This window comes from Netta rufina (genome assembly GCF_964035555.1).
Source record: "Netta rufina genome assembly, chromosome: 3".
Classification (NCBI taxonomy): Eukaryota; Metazoa; Chordata; class Aves; order Anseriformes; family Anatidae; genus Netta; species Netta rufina.
This window is the reverse complement of record NC_140125.1, coordinates 47107059-47128517: the sequence shown is the minus strand read 5'-3', so window position 1 is coordinate 47128517 and position 21459 is coordinate 47107059. Positions and strand designations below refer to the sequence as shown.

The 21459-nt window shown below is 37.2% G+C and overlaps 1 protein-coding gene across 1 annotated transcript; it reads left to right on the top strand.

The window, feature by feature from the left end:
- The first annotated feature begins 436 nt into the window (after positions 1-436).
- On the top strand, positions 437-20467 carry CEP43 (centrosomal protein 43). The gene is made up of 12 exons (XM_084285225.1): positions 437-671; positions 6467-6520; positions 6990-7044; positions 8098-8186; positions 9644-9778; positions 10522-10605; positions 12670-12887; positions 15514-15623; positions 16254-16322; positions 17051-17090; positions 17694-17787; positions 18272-20467. Exons 1-12 carry the CDS (start codon positions 585-587, stop codon positions 18344-18346), a joined length of 1110 nt encoding a protein of 369 aa, XP_084141351.1. The 5' UTR covers positions 437-584; the 3' UTR covers positions 18347-20467.
- The last annotated feature ends 992 nt before the right edge of the window (positions 20468-21459 follow it).

Genomic DNA, 21459 nt, shown 5'->3' with positions numbered 1-21459 from the left:
TAATAAAAAGGCAACACGCAGAGCTACGAATTAAACATTACGACTCACAGACTTTATTTGTACATATAAAATCGCCTTGAAACCCCCACCGCCTCTGACGCTACCCTACACCTGCAGCATACCGCTGATAAAATTAGCGCCCTAGGCTGGCTTTTAACACTTGCGTGCCGGCTCCGTGAGGGAGCTGAGGGCGGGGGTGAGGGGCAGCCGCAGCGTGTGGGAAGCGCCGCGCTCAGCCCCGCCTGGGTCCCGGCACCTCCTGAGGGAGCAGCCGTTACGGGGGCAGCCGTTACCGCCCCAGCCGTTACCGCCGCCCGCTTTGAACTTCCCGCCCGCCCCTCGCCGGCCGCGCTGCCCGTTCGCCGCCGCAGTTTCCGAGGCGCTGCGGCCGGAGGGGCTCGGGGCGGCCGCGGCCCCGCTGCGTCCCCCTTGGGGCTGCCGCCGAGGGCGGCCCCGTCCCGCCGCGCCTCCTTCGCCCCCGGGCCGGCCGCCGGCTCCAGTACCACCCCCGCGGCGGCGGAGGCGAATCTGCGGGCCGCGGGCCGCCGCTAGCGCGGTTTGGGCGGTTGTCAGGGAGAAGCAAGATGGCGGCGGCGGCGGAGGAGGACACGGAGCTGCGGGACCTGCTGGTGCAGACGCTGGAGAGCAGCGGGGTGCTCAACAAAATCAAGGTGGGAGCGGGGGGCGCCCCCGCCGCCCTGCTGATGGGGGGATGGGGGAGCTGCGGCCGGCTCTCGGCCCTACGGCTCCGCGGTGCCGCCGGCTCCCGCTGCGGAGCTCCCCGGCCGCTCGGCCCGCAGCCGGGGCCGGCCGGGAGGGGAGGCCCGGGGCCGCAGGAGCCTGCCCGGCCGCAGCAGGAGCCCAGCTCGGGAGGGGAGCTCACGGCCGCCGCCGCCGCGGGGAGCCCGGAGCCTGTGCCCTGTCGCGCTCGTGGTTACGGCGTGGCCGCAGGAGCTCTCTGGCTGATCTCCTGCTGCTGCCAAACCCGCTGGGAATAATCTGCCGCCGAGTTGTGTGGGATGGGGTCCAGAGGGTTTCTCTCAGCTTCATAGATCGTAGAATCGTTAGGGTTGGAAAATACAACCAAGATCATCTGGTCCAAGCATCCCCCTACTACCAATGCCACCCACTAAACCATGTCCCTAAGCACTACATCCTACTTTTCCTTGAATGCCCCCAGGGATGGTGACTCCACCACCTACCTGGGCAACCCATTCCAATGCCTAACCACTCTTTCTGAGCAGCAATGTCTCTTCATTTCCAACCTAAACCTCTCCTAGCACAACTTGAGACCATTCTCTCTGGTCCTATAGCTAGTTATCTGTGAGAAGGGGCCAACCCCCAGCTCCCCACAATTTTCTTTCAGGTACTTGTAGCAAAAAGCCCCCATGGATAGCTTTAAGCGAGGGTCCTTGATGAGGGTCCTGTTTAAAGATAGCTCCCCCAACCCATGCTCAAAAGGAACCATGGTAGCTGTGTCTTGGAGGTTTTCTAAAACTGGGAAGTGTCTGGGAGTGCTGCCTGCATATAGGGCATCAATAACCCCCTGCCACGTACAGGGACACCTCCCACCAGGCCAGGCTGCCCAAAGCCCCCTCTAGCCTAGCCTTGAACATTTCCAGGGATGGGGCATCCACAGCTTCTCTCTGGGCAACCTGTTCCTGTGCCTCACCACCCTCTTTTTGAAGAATTTCTTCCTAATTTCTAAACTAAACCTACCCCCTTTTAGTTTAAAGTCACCCCTTGGCCTATCACTATACTCCTGTGATGAGGTCCCTCCAATTTTACCGTAGTCTCCTTTTAGGTACTGAAAGTCCTCCCTGGAGCTTTCTCTTCTCCAGGCTGAACAACCCCAATTCCCTCAACCTGTTGTTGTAGCCAGCCTTCTGATCATCCTCATGGCCCTCCTCTGGAGTCATTCTAATGCATCCATGTCCTTCTTGTGCTGGGGGCTCCAGAGCTGAATGTGGGGCTCCAGGTGGGGTCTCAGAAGAGTGAAGTAGGAGGGGGACAATAACCTCCTTCAACTTGCTAGCTCATGTAACTCTGTTTTGAGTAGGGAGGCTTTTTTTTGTCTAGATAAGTGCCAAAACAGGCCTGTTGGGCCACCTGTTAAATCTTTTGCATGGTGTTAATCAAATATAGTGATAATAAAATGCCAGTAACATTTTTTTATTTTTTTTTAAAAGAGCATAAGCCCATTAAGAAACTACAGCTCACATGCTCAGTATGACCTAATTCCTGCCTTTGTGCAGTATGCATGTTTTTGAACTGCTGGTGACAGCTTGAGTTTCATGTCAATATTTTTTTATTGTAGTCTTCACTATTCTCTAATATTAAAAGTGTGTAGTATCCAATATGGTGTATGTTATCCTCCAGGCAAACTAGCAAATGATTTACAAAAATACAATCTGCCTCCTATTTGCCAGATTATCTCTCTCTTTAATACTGAGAGTTACTGTTTAATAATTGGTAGGCTTATGGTTAATGCTACTCATTCGGGGATTTCTCTTCTTTTCTTAATTGTAAACCTTAATTGACATACTAGTTTGTTGTCTGTCTGTTGATTGATAGCATTAATGATTTAGAGAAGTTGTTCTGCTGGTACGTGACAAAGAGCCCTTTGTCTTCCAGAAGAACTTATGGTGAATGAGTCTCCTGAAATGGTTAGTTTTTAGTTTAGGTTATACCATGCATTAAAAAAAAAAAAAAAAAAAACTTTTGTTAAACTAAATTAAACATAGTTGTTCTCTGTGGTATTTCTTTATCTACTGTATATATGTCAGTATGTTTTATTAGGTTGTAGAACTGAGACACATCTAAATATTATTGAAACAATTGTTTACTTTAATACTTCAGGATGAGCACTGGCCATTTTTTCAAAATGGATGAGGCTAGAAAGCTAACTAAAAAATTTGGGCTCCACTGAAATAGATATATTAAACAGAAAGTTACATGACCGAAGTATAGCTGTGAGGTGTGAGGTACTACAGGTATAGGCAGCTTTGGAAGGATTACAATAAAAATGGAGTGATTTCAGTGGGTAAAATGTATCAGGCTGTCAGTGTATTATACGTTTGGGAACACATAATGACTGGGTAATTTTTAGCAAAGAACTGATGGTGCATTTGTTCTCTCATAAAACATGATTTTGTAATGAATTACAATCGATCAGTTTCCTATTTTGAATTAATTTGGGGACACATTGGTAAAGATGTAAAATATTTAGCTGGAAAAGAAAAAAAAACAGTTGTATGACCACTTGTGAAACTGTTCAGGGCTTGTCTATTTACATTAGGCTTTAAGCATTGGAGTATTTAATGAAGTCATATTGTGAAAACTGGGAAATGTGTAAATATGTTTGCCACTTGCAGTTGAGAATTTCCAGCCTTTTCTCTAAGCTGCAGTGTGTGTGCGTATATACACACGAACTGTGTACATATATATGCTGCCTATATACATGTATATAGCACTTAATGGACTGAATCTGATGAATAAGACTGCTTCCTAATGAATTCTGTAAACATATAAAATATAATTCTGGATATTTGTATTTCTGTGAAAATAATCACTGATACTGTAAACGTGATGCATGCTGTACAAATACAAATGATCATCTGTCTTGAGGAGTATGTGATTGTTCTTACAGAGAAGTTGTCATGAAATCACAGAGTCATAAATGGTTTGGGTTGGAAGGGGTCTGAAAGATCCTCCATTTCCGCTACCCTTGCCATGGGTAGGGACACCTCTCACTAGGTCATAATCTAAGGAAGAAAAGCCTTTATGCTGCTTATTGTATTGCTTTGTTATTTTGTTTTGGTGTGTACCTTTCAATCTCTTTCCTTCTGGAAAATGAAGTTTATGTCACCCGAGTTTTATAGCATCTCGGGAACTTGCTATTGCTAGAAATATGAGGGGAAAAAGCAATACCAATGTCATATGGTTGGTAATGCTTTGTTTTGCCAACTGATACTCTTCTTGCTAATTTGGTTCAAACCCTAGACAGTTGAGGTGCTGGCAGATACTGTGTTGTAAGATAGAATAAAAATACTTTTTTTTTTTTTAACGAGCTGTTGGGTAGGTCAGTTAAATTGTCATATTTGTTTTCTCGTCTTCCTTCTAGTATTTTAAAGATACATTCCATGTATTTTAAAAGCATAATGCTTTTAAATGTCTTTGAATTATTAACTGTCGTGGTCAGTACACTGCACACTACCATACACCTGTTTTGTGCCTGTTTTTCTTAAAGCAATTCATATCCAAAAATCACTTCATTTCTTCGACTCAATGGTTTTTTTTTTTTTTATGTAACATCTATTTCTTATTTTTAGAGGTTAAATAAAATATGACCATTTATAATGATTTCAGATGAAATGAAATTCAACTTTTAAATATCAGTATGGTCCTCGTAACCTTGGGGATGTATCCTGCCTTCAGGAATATGAGAATGAGGACTGCATGTGACATCCAGAGTAAGCACATGATAAACACAGGTTCACGTATTTAGGATTTATGGCTCATAAGCTTTTACTGCTTCCTCTGTGGTATGGATTCTCCATCTTTCTTTTTCTGCCATTCTTCATCTTTTCAGTTACACTGCCAGCAAGTTTATCTGGCTTAGCCAGGGAGGGCTGCTGTGTTGAAGGGTTTGCCACTTAAGCAGACAAAGAACGGTCACGGAAATTACTGGTCCCGCTTAGGGGTGAGGACCTCACAGACTTTGCAGCTGGGAAGTGACAGGACAGAGGTAATAAAGTTGCTTTTTCCAGTCTGGTCCCAGCTTTGGATATGGGCTGGTACAGGCTTTTAGCCTGGGGTGATCACTTCAGACAGCTTGATGTTTTGCCTGCTCTACAGAGGCAGATAACACTGTTTCTCCCAAGGTATGTGACAGCTATTTTGGAGTTAGGAAGTGGCGACAGTGAAAGTGAGGCAGGAGGGTGCTCACAGCAGCTAAATTTCATGTGTGCAAAAGGTTGTTTGAGCCTGTGCATCTGTGGAGTGATTTCACAGCACTGGAGCAGATGGCAGCAACACAGCACTGCACTTTGTCTGGAAGATCCATAAACAGTTATCTCAGTAGTAGTGCGTTCTTTTACCATGTGAAATCTTACGCTACAGTTATTCATTGCCCTAAGCATGTACTGAACTGTACCATGTTCTCATGAGTGCATTATTGTTAACAATGTTGAATGCAACCTTGCAGAAGGAGAGTTTTGCACCTCCAGCAGGCTATTTGCAGACCTTTGAGGTGAATTTATTTATTTATTTTTAATTAAAGCATAACATTAAATAAACATCTTTTTTAGCAGTTGGTAAGAATGTAAAATGTAAAGTGATTTTGTAAGAATAGTATTAAATTTAATAGCTTCTAAGATTATTTGCTGATTGGATGCTGTACCTCAGCACATGGAAAAAAAATGAATTGCTGTATATGACCATTGCATACAACTGATGAGCATTTTACTGTTTTTCTGATAAGAAATCTTTCACATTTTTTTGCATGACTCTTTCCTTTAGAAAGGTGTCCAAAGGGAGTTATTTCTAAGTTGACTTTCCTTTCCTAATATACATGAGAAAAACTAGGCACTCTTCAAAATGTTCTTAATTTTAGTTATGGAAGTTGGTCTTTCTTTGCAAATCTTTCTTCTTTGCTGTTGACCAAAATGACATGCAGAGTAACTCAGTCCTTTATATTTGATGCAGTATAATCTACTGTCTGCTTAAAAATGTCCAATTAAGGGTTGATTAAAGTGGTAAACTACTTCATCAAGTATAATAATGTATGTGTTTGTTTAGTTTGTTTAGTGAAAGAAGCCGAGAAACTGCAGTGTTTAAAAAATAGGCTTAAGCTTAAACATTCAAAGCCTTCTTTAGAAGAATTGTGATCCTTGACATCGCCTCAAAGTCAGGCAAAATCCCAGTACAGAAGTATTTGAATGGCTGGAATCATGTTCTTTTCCTTGAGAAATGCTGGTTATTTGTGTGTGATCTGATGAGAAATAATAGGAATTTGTATACTTTAACATTAACTTTTTAAAATGTATTATCATAAGCTATTTGTTTGTCTTTCCTGAAAGAATTGTAAATTAAGGGTAGGTGTTTCAAAGCTGCATGAAAAAGCTGGATTTCTAACTCTCAGACAAAGGTAACAGGAGGTAATACAGGTAATCTGGAATCTTTTTGAGCATAAAGAAATAATTCAGGAAGTCTTGTATCGAATCCTCCCCTCACATACACACACCCCATTGCTTCTCTGGAAACTTTCTCAAACTTTCTCACCCTCGAGTCACATTGCCTGCAATCTTAAGTGTCTTAATTGCACTGATGTAGATTACAATCAATGCCAAGTTGCTTGAGGAGAAACAAATAGATGTTAAGATACTTGCCAGCTCTTTGCATTCTATTTGCATAGGGAAAACAGTGCTTGTGGAAATGCCATTCCTTTTTTTCTTTTATTTGGCAGGCAGAGTTGCGAGCAGCTGTTTTTTTGGCACTAGAAGAACAAGAGAAAGTGGAGGTAAGAGAATTTTAAAAAGTGTTTTCAGTTCAGCCTTCCTGACAGTTCTTAATGTAGTTCTGAATTAAAAATAATAGCTTTAATACATTATGTTTGTGAAACGTATCAAGAGAAAATTATATATTATTGCATAAGAGCATAAAGGAAACAAAGCAGGGACCATCAGGGTGTTTCCCAATATTTAGAAATAGGAATTGTCATATAGACTTTACTGTAAAACTTTACTGTAAAGCTTTAAGTAACTGTCTCTGCTGCTTTTATATTGCTTCTGTCTAGTTGATCAGAATAAATTATAGATAGTAAAATCAAAAGATAGTAGAATCAACAGAAAGGTACATTTTGGTACAGTGTATTACGTGTGACAGGCATTATATGGATACACCAGAACAACCACTTGCTGTGATTTTTAAAAACTTTTTAGAAGTACAAGGATATTGTTAATTACCATTTGGTTTTTGCTTTTTGACAGAACAAAACACCTTTGGTAAATGAAAGCTTGAAAAATTTTTTGAGTACAAAAGATGGTAAGTTCTTTGATTACTATGCCTCTCAAAATAATAAAATAGTAAACAAAGGATTAAATCTCTTATTAGCAATACTATCTTGATGCTTTAAAGTATGTGTTTATTCCTGTGAGATAAATGTATTACTACTCCAGAATAGAATACAGTCTAGAATTTTTAATGTTGCTGAAGCTGTATTTTTAACTGAGGTGACTAATGCATTTAAGTTAATATTTCATGTTGAGTTGTGATTTTGCTATCTCAATAAAGCCCTTCTAGACAGTAAGCAATGAACACAGACTGTAGAGGTACAGTAGTGAACACATATAGGAGTGTTGAGGGATTTTTGAAACAGCAAGGAGGCCATGAATTGCTGCAGCTGAGCAAACCAAGCTACCAGGACAACTATGAGAAGTTCCCATGACAATGTTCCCACATCACCCGATTGAGGAATTTAAAAAATATTGTTGCCAGCAGCTGGCTTCAAGGACAAGATCTACGTGACTGCTAATCACGAGGGGGTTGTTTTCTTGCAGGTGGGGTTGTTTTCTTGCAGTTGTTTGTCTGAGTGCTTTTTACCAATAATCTTGTGTGAGATACTATCCGCCCCTGTTAAGTTTGCTACAAAAGTCAGGCTATTCAGGTAATAAAGGGAGAGCGTGATCTGACCATACCGGTGTCTGTCGTGTTTTCGGCTGTTCTTCCTGCAACATAGGAGAGGAGCCAAAACAACGTTTTTAAAGCCACTGAACAGTTAAAAAAACAAAAAATAATCATTAAGGCTGAGTTTTGTAAGCTATCTCTATTTATGCTCCTGCAGTATTGCTGACTTCAAATAATTCAGATACAACGGCTGAGATAGAGATTAGGTAATTAGCACACAAATTATGAAGTGGATGCGATGTGAGTTTGTGTAGTCAACTGTGGGATGGTAGCTTGCTGAATGTCTAAATGATACCTGTAGAAGTGTTGATTCAACATAGATGTTCATCCTGAAGCCATATACGTGCTATATTTTTGAAGTAATAATTGTTGCTGTCTGGTGTATTTTTACCTTTCTCATTTACTTTTTAGGTCGCTTGGTTGCAGGTCTTGTTGCAGAATTTCTACGTTTTTTCAATCTTGATTTTACGCTGGCTGTTTTTCAGCCTGAATCAAGCACAGTAAGATATACTGTTTTTACTTGTACGATATGCTGATTGTTTGGAGTGCATGGCACTGAATGCAGAAGCTACGGTAGATTTGTTTAAGCCAATCGCTTGTGTTTAGTCTAAGAAATTTTTCATATTTAGTCTACAAAAGGTATGCGTTGCCGTAGATTTCCCAGGAAAACATGCCAATAAGAATGATCCTTGCCTTTCAAAAGTCAATGCTTGGCAATATGTTAAGTTTAAAAAAAAGAAAAGAAAAAAAAAAAAAAAAACAAAAAAAACTTTTGTGAAACCCTAGAAGAGTATATATGACAGAATACTGCAACATCTTTTGTTGGTAATCTCACAGTGTCATATTATTGACTTAATATTGTTACATGAAGGTTTAAATAAAGTCAGTAATCTACTCTAAGAGAAATTTCACTGAAACAATGAACTTTTATGAAGTGATTGTTTTTAGGTTTTTGATATTGAGGTAGTTTTTCTGTTATGTTTATTTTATTGTCTCTTCGTGATACAAACATTTTTGTAGTAAATTTTGGGTTTGAAACAGTTTGACTTAACTGAAGAATTTCTCTTTACATTTCAAATGCTTGTTTTTATTGTTATTTTCACTTTAAATAGTTAATTTATTTTTAAAAAATAAAATCCATTCATTGACTTCTTATTTGAACAGTGATTTTCTTTTTTTGTCATTTGAATTGGATACTGATTTAATTGTTTTAGGAAAAAAATACTGCGGAAATGCACTGAGTACAGTTTAAATCAACTGGTGTTATAATTAAAAAAAATAATTTTGCTGTTTCTCAGAAGTCCATGTGTCTTTTTAGGGGCTTAACCATATAAAATCCTATACGCTCTTGTTCTTTGCCAAATAATCTTTAGCTGTATTTATTACATTAGGACACATCTGTGCCAAGATTCAGATTCATGCTACCAAACAGAAACAGTCATGCTTTCTCTCATGCTGCTACTTGCTGTTGGGAGGAGTGCTTTGTTTGCAGCATGAAGGCATCTTATGCTCTTTGAAATGCTTTCTTTTTCTAACAAAAGCATCGTCTTCAGCTGTTGCAATGTTTTTCTGAAACTTGGCCAAAGTTAAGCAAATTGGCCAAGACTGCTGTGTATAATGCCGAAAGGTTTTACTTTGCCTTCATGTACTAGTCCCTGTCTCTGAGCAGTGTATTGCATTGTACTCTGTGTTTCAGTGTGCTTGGCCAGTGTTTCTGTATTTAAAACAACTTCAGATGGTCAATGATAAATTCACATACAGATCAGAAGTAAATGATTTAAATAGGCTATCACTTTATTCTACGTGTAACAGGAAGTCTTAAATAATGACTGATTATTCAGATTATTGCTATTTTTTAAATAAGACCAACAAGCTTTAGGAGTTAATAGAAAATATATGTAGTGTTTTCAGACAGTTATTTCTGTGTTGTGAGTTACTTTTATTTTTTTTTCCCTAGTTAAATGGCCTGGATGGTCGAGAAAACTTAGCTCGAGATCTGGGAATTACAGAAGCAGAAGGTACTGTGGGTGGTCCCCTGTTGCTGGAGGTTGTTAAAAAATGTCAGCAGAAAAAGATTTCAGGGAGTGGAGAAGTAAGTAGTTATATGTAATTTCTTTTTTCATAATCCTTTATTTTCATTTCAGTTAAAAAAAAAAGAAAAAAAATGAAATTAAGAGCGCTTGGCTAACGTGAATTGTTTCAAGTCTTTACTATATGGTTAGTATAGAATGAGAAGCTTTCAACATAGCTTATTGCAGAAACATGACTACCACTATTCTGTTACTTCTAAACCACCCCTTAACTAATATTCCGCAGCAACATACTAGCACAGAGTGAATCTGGAAAAATGATGCAAAACATTTTGCCACTTTTTTTCCTATTTCTTTTGTGGTTAGATAACATCTTTAGCTGTTACGTTTTTTTATTCTTGGTGTACTTCTAGACTTTTCAGGTCTTATTAAGATAAAAATTGGTTTTGCCAAAGCTTTATAGCTCTTTTTAAGACAAATACATAATTTTAAAAATAAATATATGGAAGTACTGAATTAGCTGATAGCAGTGAGAGTAATATTTTAATATAGTATAATAATAAGTTGTTAATTAAATGAATGAAATCCAACAAATAGCATTTTATTAGTGTCTGTAGTGATTGTGGTTTGAAAGAAAATCCTGTGTACCTGAGATGCAGTTGATACATTAACCAAAGCTTAAATTTAGAAGCAGTTGTCATAGACTTCCTAACATATCAGCATAGTGTCACAACATGCTTACGGTATGATGGTATTATGGCATGAACCAATATATTTGAGTAAGTATTTGTGTGAAACGTTTTAGATTGCTCCAGTTCTAAGTGACAGCCTGTGCTCCACATCAAAATCATCAGATGGAAGATCAAATACACACCCCATACCAAGTAAGGTAAGATTATTTAAATAGAATGACAAAGCTATATAGCATACAGGAGAAGTGGAAGTTAGGACTCATGGAACTCCAGGTACAATTTCATTCACTTAAATGATCAGTGGATTTTTCTCCATTTCTCTCTACCATTAGTATTTTATTTCTGTGCTCAGATGCTTAAGATTTTGTAAATGGAAAAAGTGTTTGGATTAGGTGGCTGAGCCGGTAAAATGCCCGAAAAGAGAATATGTTAACTAATGTTTTAGACATTTCTTTAGAGGAAGAAATAATATACAAGTTGTTTCTGAGCAGCAAGAAGAATGGATCAAGGCTTCTTACAGAGTAGGCCCTATATTTTGGCATGCAGCAGCAGCTGAGGTGGTGATCAGAACATTTTAATTTACATGCTCTTTCTAATGTGATGAGTTTCCAAGTAGAATATTAGTTCCAACAAGTTGGTATTTATGATTCTGCTTTTTATACCCATCTTCTTTTGCAAGTGCATCATAATTCCATTGAAGTGGGAGACAGACAAATGTGCTCAAAATGCTTTTCATGATCCAAAATCCTCGGTGAAAATATCTTCTCTCAGAAAGAGGCAACAGTTAGTTTCTGTATCAATATCTGGTTTAAAAACAAACAAACAAACAAAAAAAAACCCACAGCAACAGCTCTTGTTTGGACAAGTTAACCTCTAAGAATAAGTAGTAGATATCTTAATGGGACTACAGTTCTTCAGTTTTCCTGGTTCTCTCACTCTTTGGCAGCATAATGGAAGAATATTATGCCTGTGCACCATACTTGGGGTAAAAGTAATGCAGGAGGAAGAAATGTTAGCAAGTCCTGGCTGTAACAAGGTGAAAGTTAGCTGAACAATGTAGGTTTCCTGTTGGAAAATTGAAAATTTCTGGTGGATTTTCGGCAAATCTGAGCTGAATTGGCTCTGGTTGTGACTCAGCAGCCAATAGGTGTCATAGAAGGGATCGTGTAAGAAGAAACCAAGACCACAGCTCCTGGCAGCAGAAAGAATGACATTTGTTTAAGTGCAAGTGTGAAACCACATTCTGATTTATCTTATTAACAACATTAGACTGAAACCCAAAGTAGGCACGTTGCTCATTGAACCATTAGTCATGCTTAGCTTACCGCTACAATTTGAAAGTAGTTATTTCCCTTTAATAAAGCTTTAGGATATATGAATTCAAGCAAAGATCAACTGTTGTGCTCCCAGTTTTTCAGGTAAGATAGACGCAGCTCACTCCCTCAGGGCCCAAAAGAGAAAAGTGGCTGTAACTTCCCTTGTACTCTGATCAGGGTATTGCTAAACTCTTAATTTTCAGCAATTCCGTGTCTCAGGGACAGGGAATTAGAAAATTGTAACTACCACTTGCAGGTGTAAGTACTACTTCTTGTCCTGGAAGAACTGAGCTGCTGCCAGCAATCAAATGTGGTTCTGTGACTGAGGTAATATGATCTTGGTAGGCCTTTTTAAACTTCCATGGCCTGCGTTTTGAATTGACTACTTTAGCCTTCTACATTTACTTATTTATTTTTAAGATGATATAATTTGCTTGAGTTTAATTTATTTTGAAGATGATAGCTTTAATTCAATGCATTTTTTATAAAGAAGTTGCAAAATAACACTAAGAAAGCTTCACTTAACTTTCACACTTCAAAAAAAAAAAAAAAAAAAGTATTCAAAGCTGGAACTTAAGAAGCAGCATGCGTGTAGATTGCCTTTTGTGATGAGTGACATCTTTCAAAATAAGTTGCTCTTATAATAGAGCTCATCTAGATAGAAAAGCTATGCAGAGGGTGGAACAAATTTTTTTTAAAGGCAGCAATAGTAAAAAAAAAAAAAAAAAAAAAAAAGCACCACTGTCTAAAGTGGTAGAAACAGCTTTTTTCTGTTGTATGATTTCTGATGATTGCAGGGGAGTACTAATAAAATCAAAATAACCAATGTCGGTTGGTATATATTATGCAACTGCTTACAATATTTTAAGAAATAAGTTAGTATGTTTTTTTTTCAAGAGAAATTACTTTTCCTTTCTGTGAAGTCTGTTTTCTTTATCTTTCAAGGTTGCTGAAAGCACTCAAAGTGATACAAGTGTCTCATCAGGGGAAGCAAGCAAAAGAAGCATTCATTTCCTACCTAACGAAACAAAACTAGATCCTCAGTTGCAAAACAAAGACTTAAATACCAAAGAAAAAAGTGACCCAGGTATGGATGAAGATGATGTAGAGGGAGATTCTTTTTTTGACGATCCTATACCCAAACCAGAAAGAACTTACGGCTGGTAAGTGACTTGGACTCTCTACTTGATTTAGGTTTCTTGTGCTCAATATTCTTGCAGACCTTCAAGAGCTAGATGACGTTTGATTATTCATACTTTGTAAGTGCAAGTGTTCAGATCTGTTCTAAAGTATTTTTTTCTGAAATGCACAGTGTCAAGTGTGATCTCTTGAATGTACCTGAGAGAAAAACCTCTATCATTTTAAGGTGCATCAGTTAAGTTGTGTAATGTCCCCAGGCTATTACTTTGGTGGAATGAACACATGAGGTACAGACACCAGTGTTTCTTCCTGCAGCAGAGCTTCAGTTGTGACCAGCACTAAAAGACATCAACAATGAGAGGGATGGTGTTTTGGATATCTGTACAACTTCGCAAGGAGTACAAAAAATCTGGGGAATGTGTAAACAGTAAGCGTAAGGAAAGCTTTTTCACAGCTGAGGATTTCCTCTTCACACTGCAGCACCTTTTGCGTGCAGATCTGTTTTCAGCAAATTGTTATTCTTCCTGCATATGTCAATTTTGCAGACCTTTATGAAGGGCATTTTTAATTGGTCTACCGTGGCTGTCTGATTACTGAAAAATACCTTTTGAAAGAATAGCTAGTGATTGAACTGTGCAACTGTTTGTTTTTTTTTGTTTTTTTTTTTTTTTATAAAACTACAGTTTATCTTTGCATTATCGCTGCAGAGTTGTGATTCTTTTGGAGCTTAGTTTAGCTAACTGTATTGAGAAGTGCTAAAGATTGTTTTATGGGGTTCTTTTGATGTGCTTCAGTAATTGGACAATTTTTCTAACAATTGGAGGATTGTCCTAGCATGGTAGGGGCTACCAGAAGAGGCTGTAGTAACATTTGCAAGTCTGTTTCACAGTAGCTCTCCTCAAGTTCACTTTTTCCCAGGCTACACTGATAGTGGGCAGAACAGTATAAACCTTTTTGTATTAGTGACACAGTGGATACTTACCCTTGAAACAGGATTGTTTGGGTACATCACAAAGTAATCATGCTAGGTAAGCTAGGTTTCTTTCCAAAAGATGAATGGACTGTTTGAGAAAGATTATTGATAATTCATTTTTAGTTAGAATAATAGAATATCCTGAGCAGAAAGGGCCCCGCAAGAATCATAAAGTCCAACTCCCATCTCCACACAGGACCACCCAAAAATAAGACCAGATGTCTGAGAGCATTGCCCAAACACTTCCTGAACTCCAGCAGGCTCGGTGCCATGCCCACTGCCGTGGGGAGCTTGTACCAGTGCCTGACCACCCTCTGGGGGCAGAACCTTTTCCTAACACCCAGCCTAACCCTCCCCTGTTGCATCCTTCTGCCATTCCCTTGGGCTGTGGATAATTGGATGTCTACAAAGAGCAGAATTGCTTTTTCTCAAAAAGCAGTGATTTTTTCTGTGGATAATACTGTGTGTTACAAATAACCCTATGATAGTAGTTCTTTTCTTTTTCTTATTGGAAATAGCAGGATTAAAATTGCATCTTGAGTGCATTTACTGTTCCATATTCAATAACATGGTTAAGTAGCTGTTAACCAAAACCTAACCTTTGTAGCATGTGGTTGCATTGCCATTAAACATGTTTAAATGATAATTTGTAATATTAAAAATCTAATAATTGAACTTAATCTTTAAACTGAACTATTAAAGGAATTCAGTCCTTCAGATATTGAACCAGAGATTGTTATTGAACTAAAAATAAAATAGGAATTACTGCAAATTATTATATTTGCAGGTCATGGTAGAAGTGTTTCTTAGGTTATTTGTTGATGCAATGGCAAGGTGGTAGAAGCACAAAAGACTGAACATCTTCTGGGTAATACCCATTTCTCATTCAAGCATTTTCATATCACAGGGCAAATTAACTCTGTGGGTATCTTTCTTTAGTGCCTACTAAAAAGAACCATACAAGAAAAAAGACTCTTAATTATTGATTAAAATAAGGATTTTCTTAGTGGAGAAACTTCCTACAGAAAAAACGATTTTCAAATTACATCTGTAGTAGAGTCACGGTCTACTGACTAATTTTCACTCACCCTCAGTCCCTGACCTGTTGTTCAAAATTTAAGTGGTAAAATATATGGTATTTTGGTTGTCTAGGTATAATGAACAATTTAAATGATGTTCATTCTTAATAGGAATACAGTCAGAATAAGAGTTCCGGTAATATTAAATGTGAAAATATTGATCTCATTTTTAATAATAGTCTTTCTTTATTTGTAAGAACTATTTGAACTTTGCACTTCGAATATATGAATGGAATGTGTAATAACCAAGTAAACTTTAACTGACGGTGATGAGATCCATCATGCCGTAACAGAGGGTTTTCATTCTGTGGACTGATTGCTGTTGGGATTAATAGTTTTATTAGACCTAATCTTTTAATTGTAAAACAAGCTGATTTAAATACTGATTTACATTTGAATCTTTCTTCTTTTGGCTGTGTTTATCCATGGGGATAATAAAAGGCTCCTTGATAAAAAAAAAAAATATATAAATGATGATGCTGATATAGGTGCAGGAGGTCTGTCTGTGATGAAAGAAATCAGAAGTCTTTGCATGGAGAATGTCTCCGTAGGCATTTTGCAGCACTCCGGAATACTTGTTTATTTGGTTTGTTTTAGGAAAACTGAATCCAATAAAGCAGGAGGTCTAGCATCCCTTTCTGATGCACCACCTCTGAAAAGTGGGTTAAGTTCCCTGACTGGTGCACCTTTGCTAAAGGAGCCTGATGGTAAGCGTTTATGTGGTTTTGTGTTTTGTTGAATGTAGGAGACATTTCCCATAACACAATGAAGGTCTGTACATTCAGATACAAATATGATGTAAGTTGACTTTATGTGGCCCCCTGCTGGCTGTAACATGCTTTACAGTCATGCTTATTTCACTGAGTGATGGCATACTGTTTATGTAATGCACCCCAGTGGTAGCATAATAGAGCAAAATTTTTCCTACAGTCTTTTTTTGTGTGTAAAACAGTTTTCAGGAGTATAAAATCCTATGGTTCGTTTTTAACTGAAACTACTTGGGTCCTTTCCACTACTGTTATTTGCGCAAGTTCCTTGGAGACACTTAAGGATATTTGTAAAACCTGCTCCTGAATATTGGGATATTGTCTGTGTTTCTTGCTCATGTCTTTAAATGTTAGCACAGTTCAAACCTGAAAATTGAATGCAATATTGTCATGCTATATTTATTTTTATATATACATATATATATATATATATATATATATATATATAAAAATTATATAAGGTTATTATAAAAGACCACTTTCTATAAATGGTTGATGGGTATGTTTAAGTGGGAATTTATTAGAGTCACAAGCCAAATTTCTGTTATAAATGGTTTGGTTTTCTTACAGATTTGAATAGAAATTCCGTTTTGAAAGACCTGCGGTTGGTGAATGCAAAACTGGGATCTTTAGAATTAGGCAAGTAGAAGCAACACGAGCTCTGATATTTCAAACCCTAAGTTCTGGCACAGCTTTATAGAGGAATCTGAGAAGCTGAAAAATACATATTGAACTACGATTTTCAGCTTCTGTTATTCTGTTGAACACCATTGTGAGACTTGCTGGAATTAGGAGCAAGATCCCATATGAAGGAATACAGAGAAGTGAGAACCTGAGTTTTGTGTGCAAATCAGTGTTTCACCCATGCAGCAAAAGTTTGATTCATTCCACGCATACATTTTCTAATATCAAGTGTCTCTGTTTCTAATAAAACAAGGATTTTACATCTGTTTAAAAAAAAAAAAAAATAACCAGACAAGTCTTGCTGTTTTTCAGTGGCATATTTACTTGCCCTCCACACCTTTTGAAAATTGTCCTGAAGGCTTTAGCAGCAGCAATTAGATGTGATGCGAGAAATATCAGTTGTCTCCAAATACAGCTGCTAAGTGTTTAAATTTTGTCTTCAGCAACACTGACAATATTCTGGAAGTTCGTATCTGATTTCAAAGCATTATTTCAGTGTGAAAGAGATTGAGATTAATCACAAACATAAACTCGGCTTCTCGTCCTAATCTGCCTAAGTAGTTTGATCTGTTCCCACTATTGCTGGCCATAAAAGTATGTGTCTCAGTGCAGGAATAGATTCTTCTCTTGCATTTTATGAAAAAAAACCCTCATTTGATTAATACCATTTAAAAATTCTATAGGAAACGGAGATGACGATGAGTATGCTGATGACTTCAACAGGTAAGAGATGTTATTGCAGTAACTTAATATTTCAAACATTATAAACATATATATATCTATTGATATATTTACATTATTTCCATAATATTTCAGCCAGTCATGATTGCTGGACTCTGCTAGTATCTCTGAACTCCTTTAAATTTCAATTAAAAATAAACTTAAAAGCCAGATGCTAACTTTAAGATGCTCTCTAACTTCAAGTTGCTTTTTTAATGGAAGTTCTTTTCTTGAACTGTGTACTTGACAATGTTTTAACATTTTAACTAATGATATTAGGGAATTAATAGGGTGAATGCTGAATTATTCCAGTATAAAATAAAGCTTTATGAATAGTCAGTAATAAATATTTAAGAGGTTCATCCTTCTAATGCAAAGATATTAGTGTTGTAAACTGCAGGATTACAGGCTTAAGCCAGTATTTATCATGGCTTCATCTAGGTAGAAGGACTCTGATTATTACTTTCTTTTTTTTTTTTTTAATAATTTCATATTTAACTTGCTAAGGAGTGAAATCAAAATCAAATGTCAAGTATAAATTATATGAAGATGAATGTAATGCTTGGATGTTTGAAAAGAAAGTTTTAATTATGGTTTTCTTTCTAGTACTAGCCATCGCTCAGAGAAAAGTGATATCAGTATTGGCGAAGAAATAGATGAAATTTCTGTTGAAACAGAAGACTTGAATGCCAGTGATAAAGTATGATTCTTTTAAATTTTTTCTTATTTATACTCTTCTCATCTTGTGTTTTTAATTTTTAATCCCTTGTGAAAGAATGTACTGTTACATATTCCAAAGTTATGTGTTGAAGTTGTATAATCTATTATACTCTGTATTTTTATACTTAGTATCATGTTATATATACCTAGTATCATGTTAGATACTATACTGATATAAAAACAAACAAACCAAAAAAAAAAAAAAAAAAGCAATAACAAAATTGTTCAGTAGTACAACCCACTCTATTTCAAGGCAAGTAAAATGGATTTGAGACTGAGTTAGTATCCAGCAAAGGAATGCATTATCCCTTTATCTCAGGATCTATCTAAGCACCTCCTGGTGTTAAAGTCCCAGTGAAAGAGCTTGAGGCCAAGAGGATGGGGTGATAATATGAAGGACTATATGAAATAATGCTTGTTTTTTTCTGTGCTTTCTGAGTTTGTGATTTCATTGATTTTTCTAGCTTGAAGACATCACACAAGACCACACCATTTCTCAGTTAAGTGATGTTGCAGATTATCTAGAAGATGTGGCATAGAACTGAACAGCAAAAACGTTTCATTGTGCTGGACTAGAAGACTGCTGTGGACTGTTAATTTCAGACAATCACTTTTGCTGGAATGTCCACTCCCTATTTGTGCCTTGTTTCAAAAAAACTGTAGGTGGAGAGGGCTTTTAAATATTCTTAACCAGAACTAAATGAAACTGTGTTCCTGTTTGAGTCTGATATTAGAATTATTTTCTTCATTTGGTTCAGCCAAACCTATTACAACAGGAGTTGGATTTTCCAAGCAGAATGTCCATTGCTGGCAATGGGCATAATAAAAAGCAATGCATCAGAGAACATCTACACAGAGGCATATGGCTTTATAATGAACTTTTTTTTTTTTTTTTTTGTTTAGAGATAACCAAAGCAAGAACCTTCAGAGGTAGTGCTTCAAACTTCTCGTAGTTTTTAACACAGTTTTTTCGAGTCAGCATGTCATATACTTACAGTAAATCTAGCCACAATACCTAATTGCTTCAGACTTACTTGAAACTACAGTTTTTCAGACTTCTTTGAAAGTCAGACTTCTTTTTAAAGTCATATCAAGTTAAGCGTATCTGAACTCTCAAATCTAAATTTAGCTAAATTTAGGAGCTAAATTTAGTACTAATCTTAACTCCAAATATTCTTGTTTAGATACGTTTGTCAGACCATTGATGGCAAGACCTAAGCTGTTATGTATGATAATTTCATTGATGTTACTGGTTGTTAAATCATGAAAAGTAATTCTGGAAGGATCCACAAATCATTAACTAAATCTTCCTGATTTTTTTTTTTGTTGTGTTTTTAATAGTGTGGTAATGATTTGTGGAGCTTTTGTTATTGAGGGCTCTTCCTTTGCTGTAAGCACACTTTCATTCTTGAAAATCCTTGTACGAAAACGAGCGAGCGCCAAAAAGTGAAACCACTAACTGTCTGTTTTTCAGATTCTAACTGCTGTACGGAAGTAAATCCAAAAAATTAAAAATACGATACCGAAGATGTTATTGACACTAAGTTCTAGCTAAGAGCAAATTTCTGTATTTTCATTGTAGTTTTGCAAAACAGGGTCAGTAATGGAAATATTGACAGTTCCTTAACGATACTATTGTGCACGGCGCTGCTATAATATATAGGTCATGGACATTTAAAATACTGAAACTAGACTTCGAAATGTGCACTTTCTGAACATTGTGAACACGTTTGGAAAATATACATGTACATGAATATAAATAACTTAATCATTTTTTTAGACTTTATAATTTTTTTTAAATTTTTTATTTTTCAGGAAAACCATTGGCCTCTCATCAATGGCCACCTCAGAAGTAGCATGCTAAACTAAAGCCATTGGTTAAGCATATAGAGCTGCTACTAGCTTTGGATGCTGACTTGGATCTTTCTTGCACTGGGCCAGCAGGCATGGAGCAGTGCTGGAAAGTTAGGCTTGTACAGTACATAAATAATGAGAGGAGGGGGGAAAAGTGTGCCTTTTATTTATGTGCACCCCAAAATAAGCCAGCAAAAAGCATCAGAATATTTAGTCACCATGTTAACTTCTAACTTTGTGCCATGTTGTAGCAGCTGAAGAGAATTTTTTTTTAACCCCAAAAAATCGATGTGCCATAGACTCATAGACTTCAAATTAAAGCGATGTTGTAAAAAATGATACACCCTGTGTAAAATTTACTTAAACTTTGGGGGAACCTGTGCCTCAAGATACTACATGTAAAAAGGTCGTTTCTGTTTGATCTTTTTTTAAGAGAAGTAACAGCATGTCTGAAGGATGTAAAATTCCACTTGAACACTTGGGAACAATTGATTTCTGGCATTCATTTTTAAGGTATATGAAATAATGTAGAGACAGTGCTATTTGTGTTTTAACATGTCTTGGGAAACCATGATACTGTTGCCTGTTAGCTGTAGGATATCTAGCAGTTTGTCATACCAAAAGAAGCTAAAATTTTATTAAATGATTTCTAATTGCATTTGAAGATGTGGCCTTTAAATAACTGATTAATATTTTAAATGTTAACATGACTTTTGTTAACAGTGTGGTGTTCTCTTACCTTGGGAGCTAATTGGAGACCTTGCACTTTGGCTCTCAATTAGGGAATGCCAAAAGGTGGTAAGTCTCTGTGCTGTTCCTCCTGTGGGATTTTACTGAATTGTGTATAATACTTCAAGTTGCAAAATAAAGCTGTTGTGCTGGCTAAGTTGTATTTTTGAGACTTCTTGAATCAAAAATGTTAATGTTTAGGAAATTTGGGAAGCCCTGTGATTTTGGATGTTTTCTGGAAGATTTTTTCTTCTTCTCAGAGTCAGTGTAGACTGCAGTTGAGAATGTATATGTGTGCTGGGGTTTCAAGCCCAAACTATCCTGCAAATTCCTCATGGTGATTCATAAAGTCTGATTAACACCAGACTGCATAGGGTTATTGGGTATCAGTCTGAATTGTCAGATGGTTTATGATTCAGCGGGGGACAGGGGAGCAGAAAATACAATCTAGATCAACAACATTTCATATTATTTACCATTATTAGTTCAACTAAGTTTCTTAATAGTAACTGACAAACTACATCTGTTCAGAAGCACACACTCTGAAACACTCATACCTGGTAATTTCTGTAACTAATCCTAGGATTTCCAGGAGTATAAAAAAAAAAAACTCAGGCCTAAGCTATAGTTGACAGTCCCATATCATTTATATGACTGCTGTTGCTGACAGAATATTAAATAAAAAAAAAAAAAGAGAGAGAGAACCTGTCTGCTGTGCCTGTCTCAGTTTTTTGCAGTGCAGTAATGTGTTCCACTTCATTTTTTTATTATTATTGTTTTTAAGCAAATTAAAAACTGCAGTGCATCTGACCAAATATTTCCTCATAAATGACTGTTTCCCCTTAGCTGTGGGCTGTTTGGGCAATATAGTTCTTATTTAGGCTATATATATAGCTGTTCAGAAAACATTATTGGGATCATACTTCTGTTACTGACAGGTGAATTGGGTGCTGATGATAAATGAGGTTTTTCTTCTTTGTTTGCATTTTAGCAAAGCCCAGCCTTCTCTCCAGGAAAGAATGCATTCTTGGATAATTTGGTTTGGTTATAGATAAGACCCAGCTTCAAC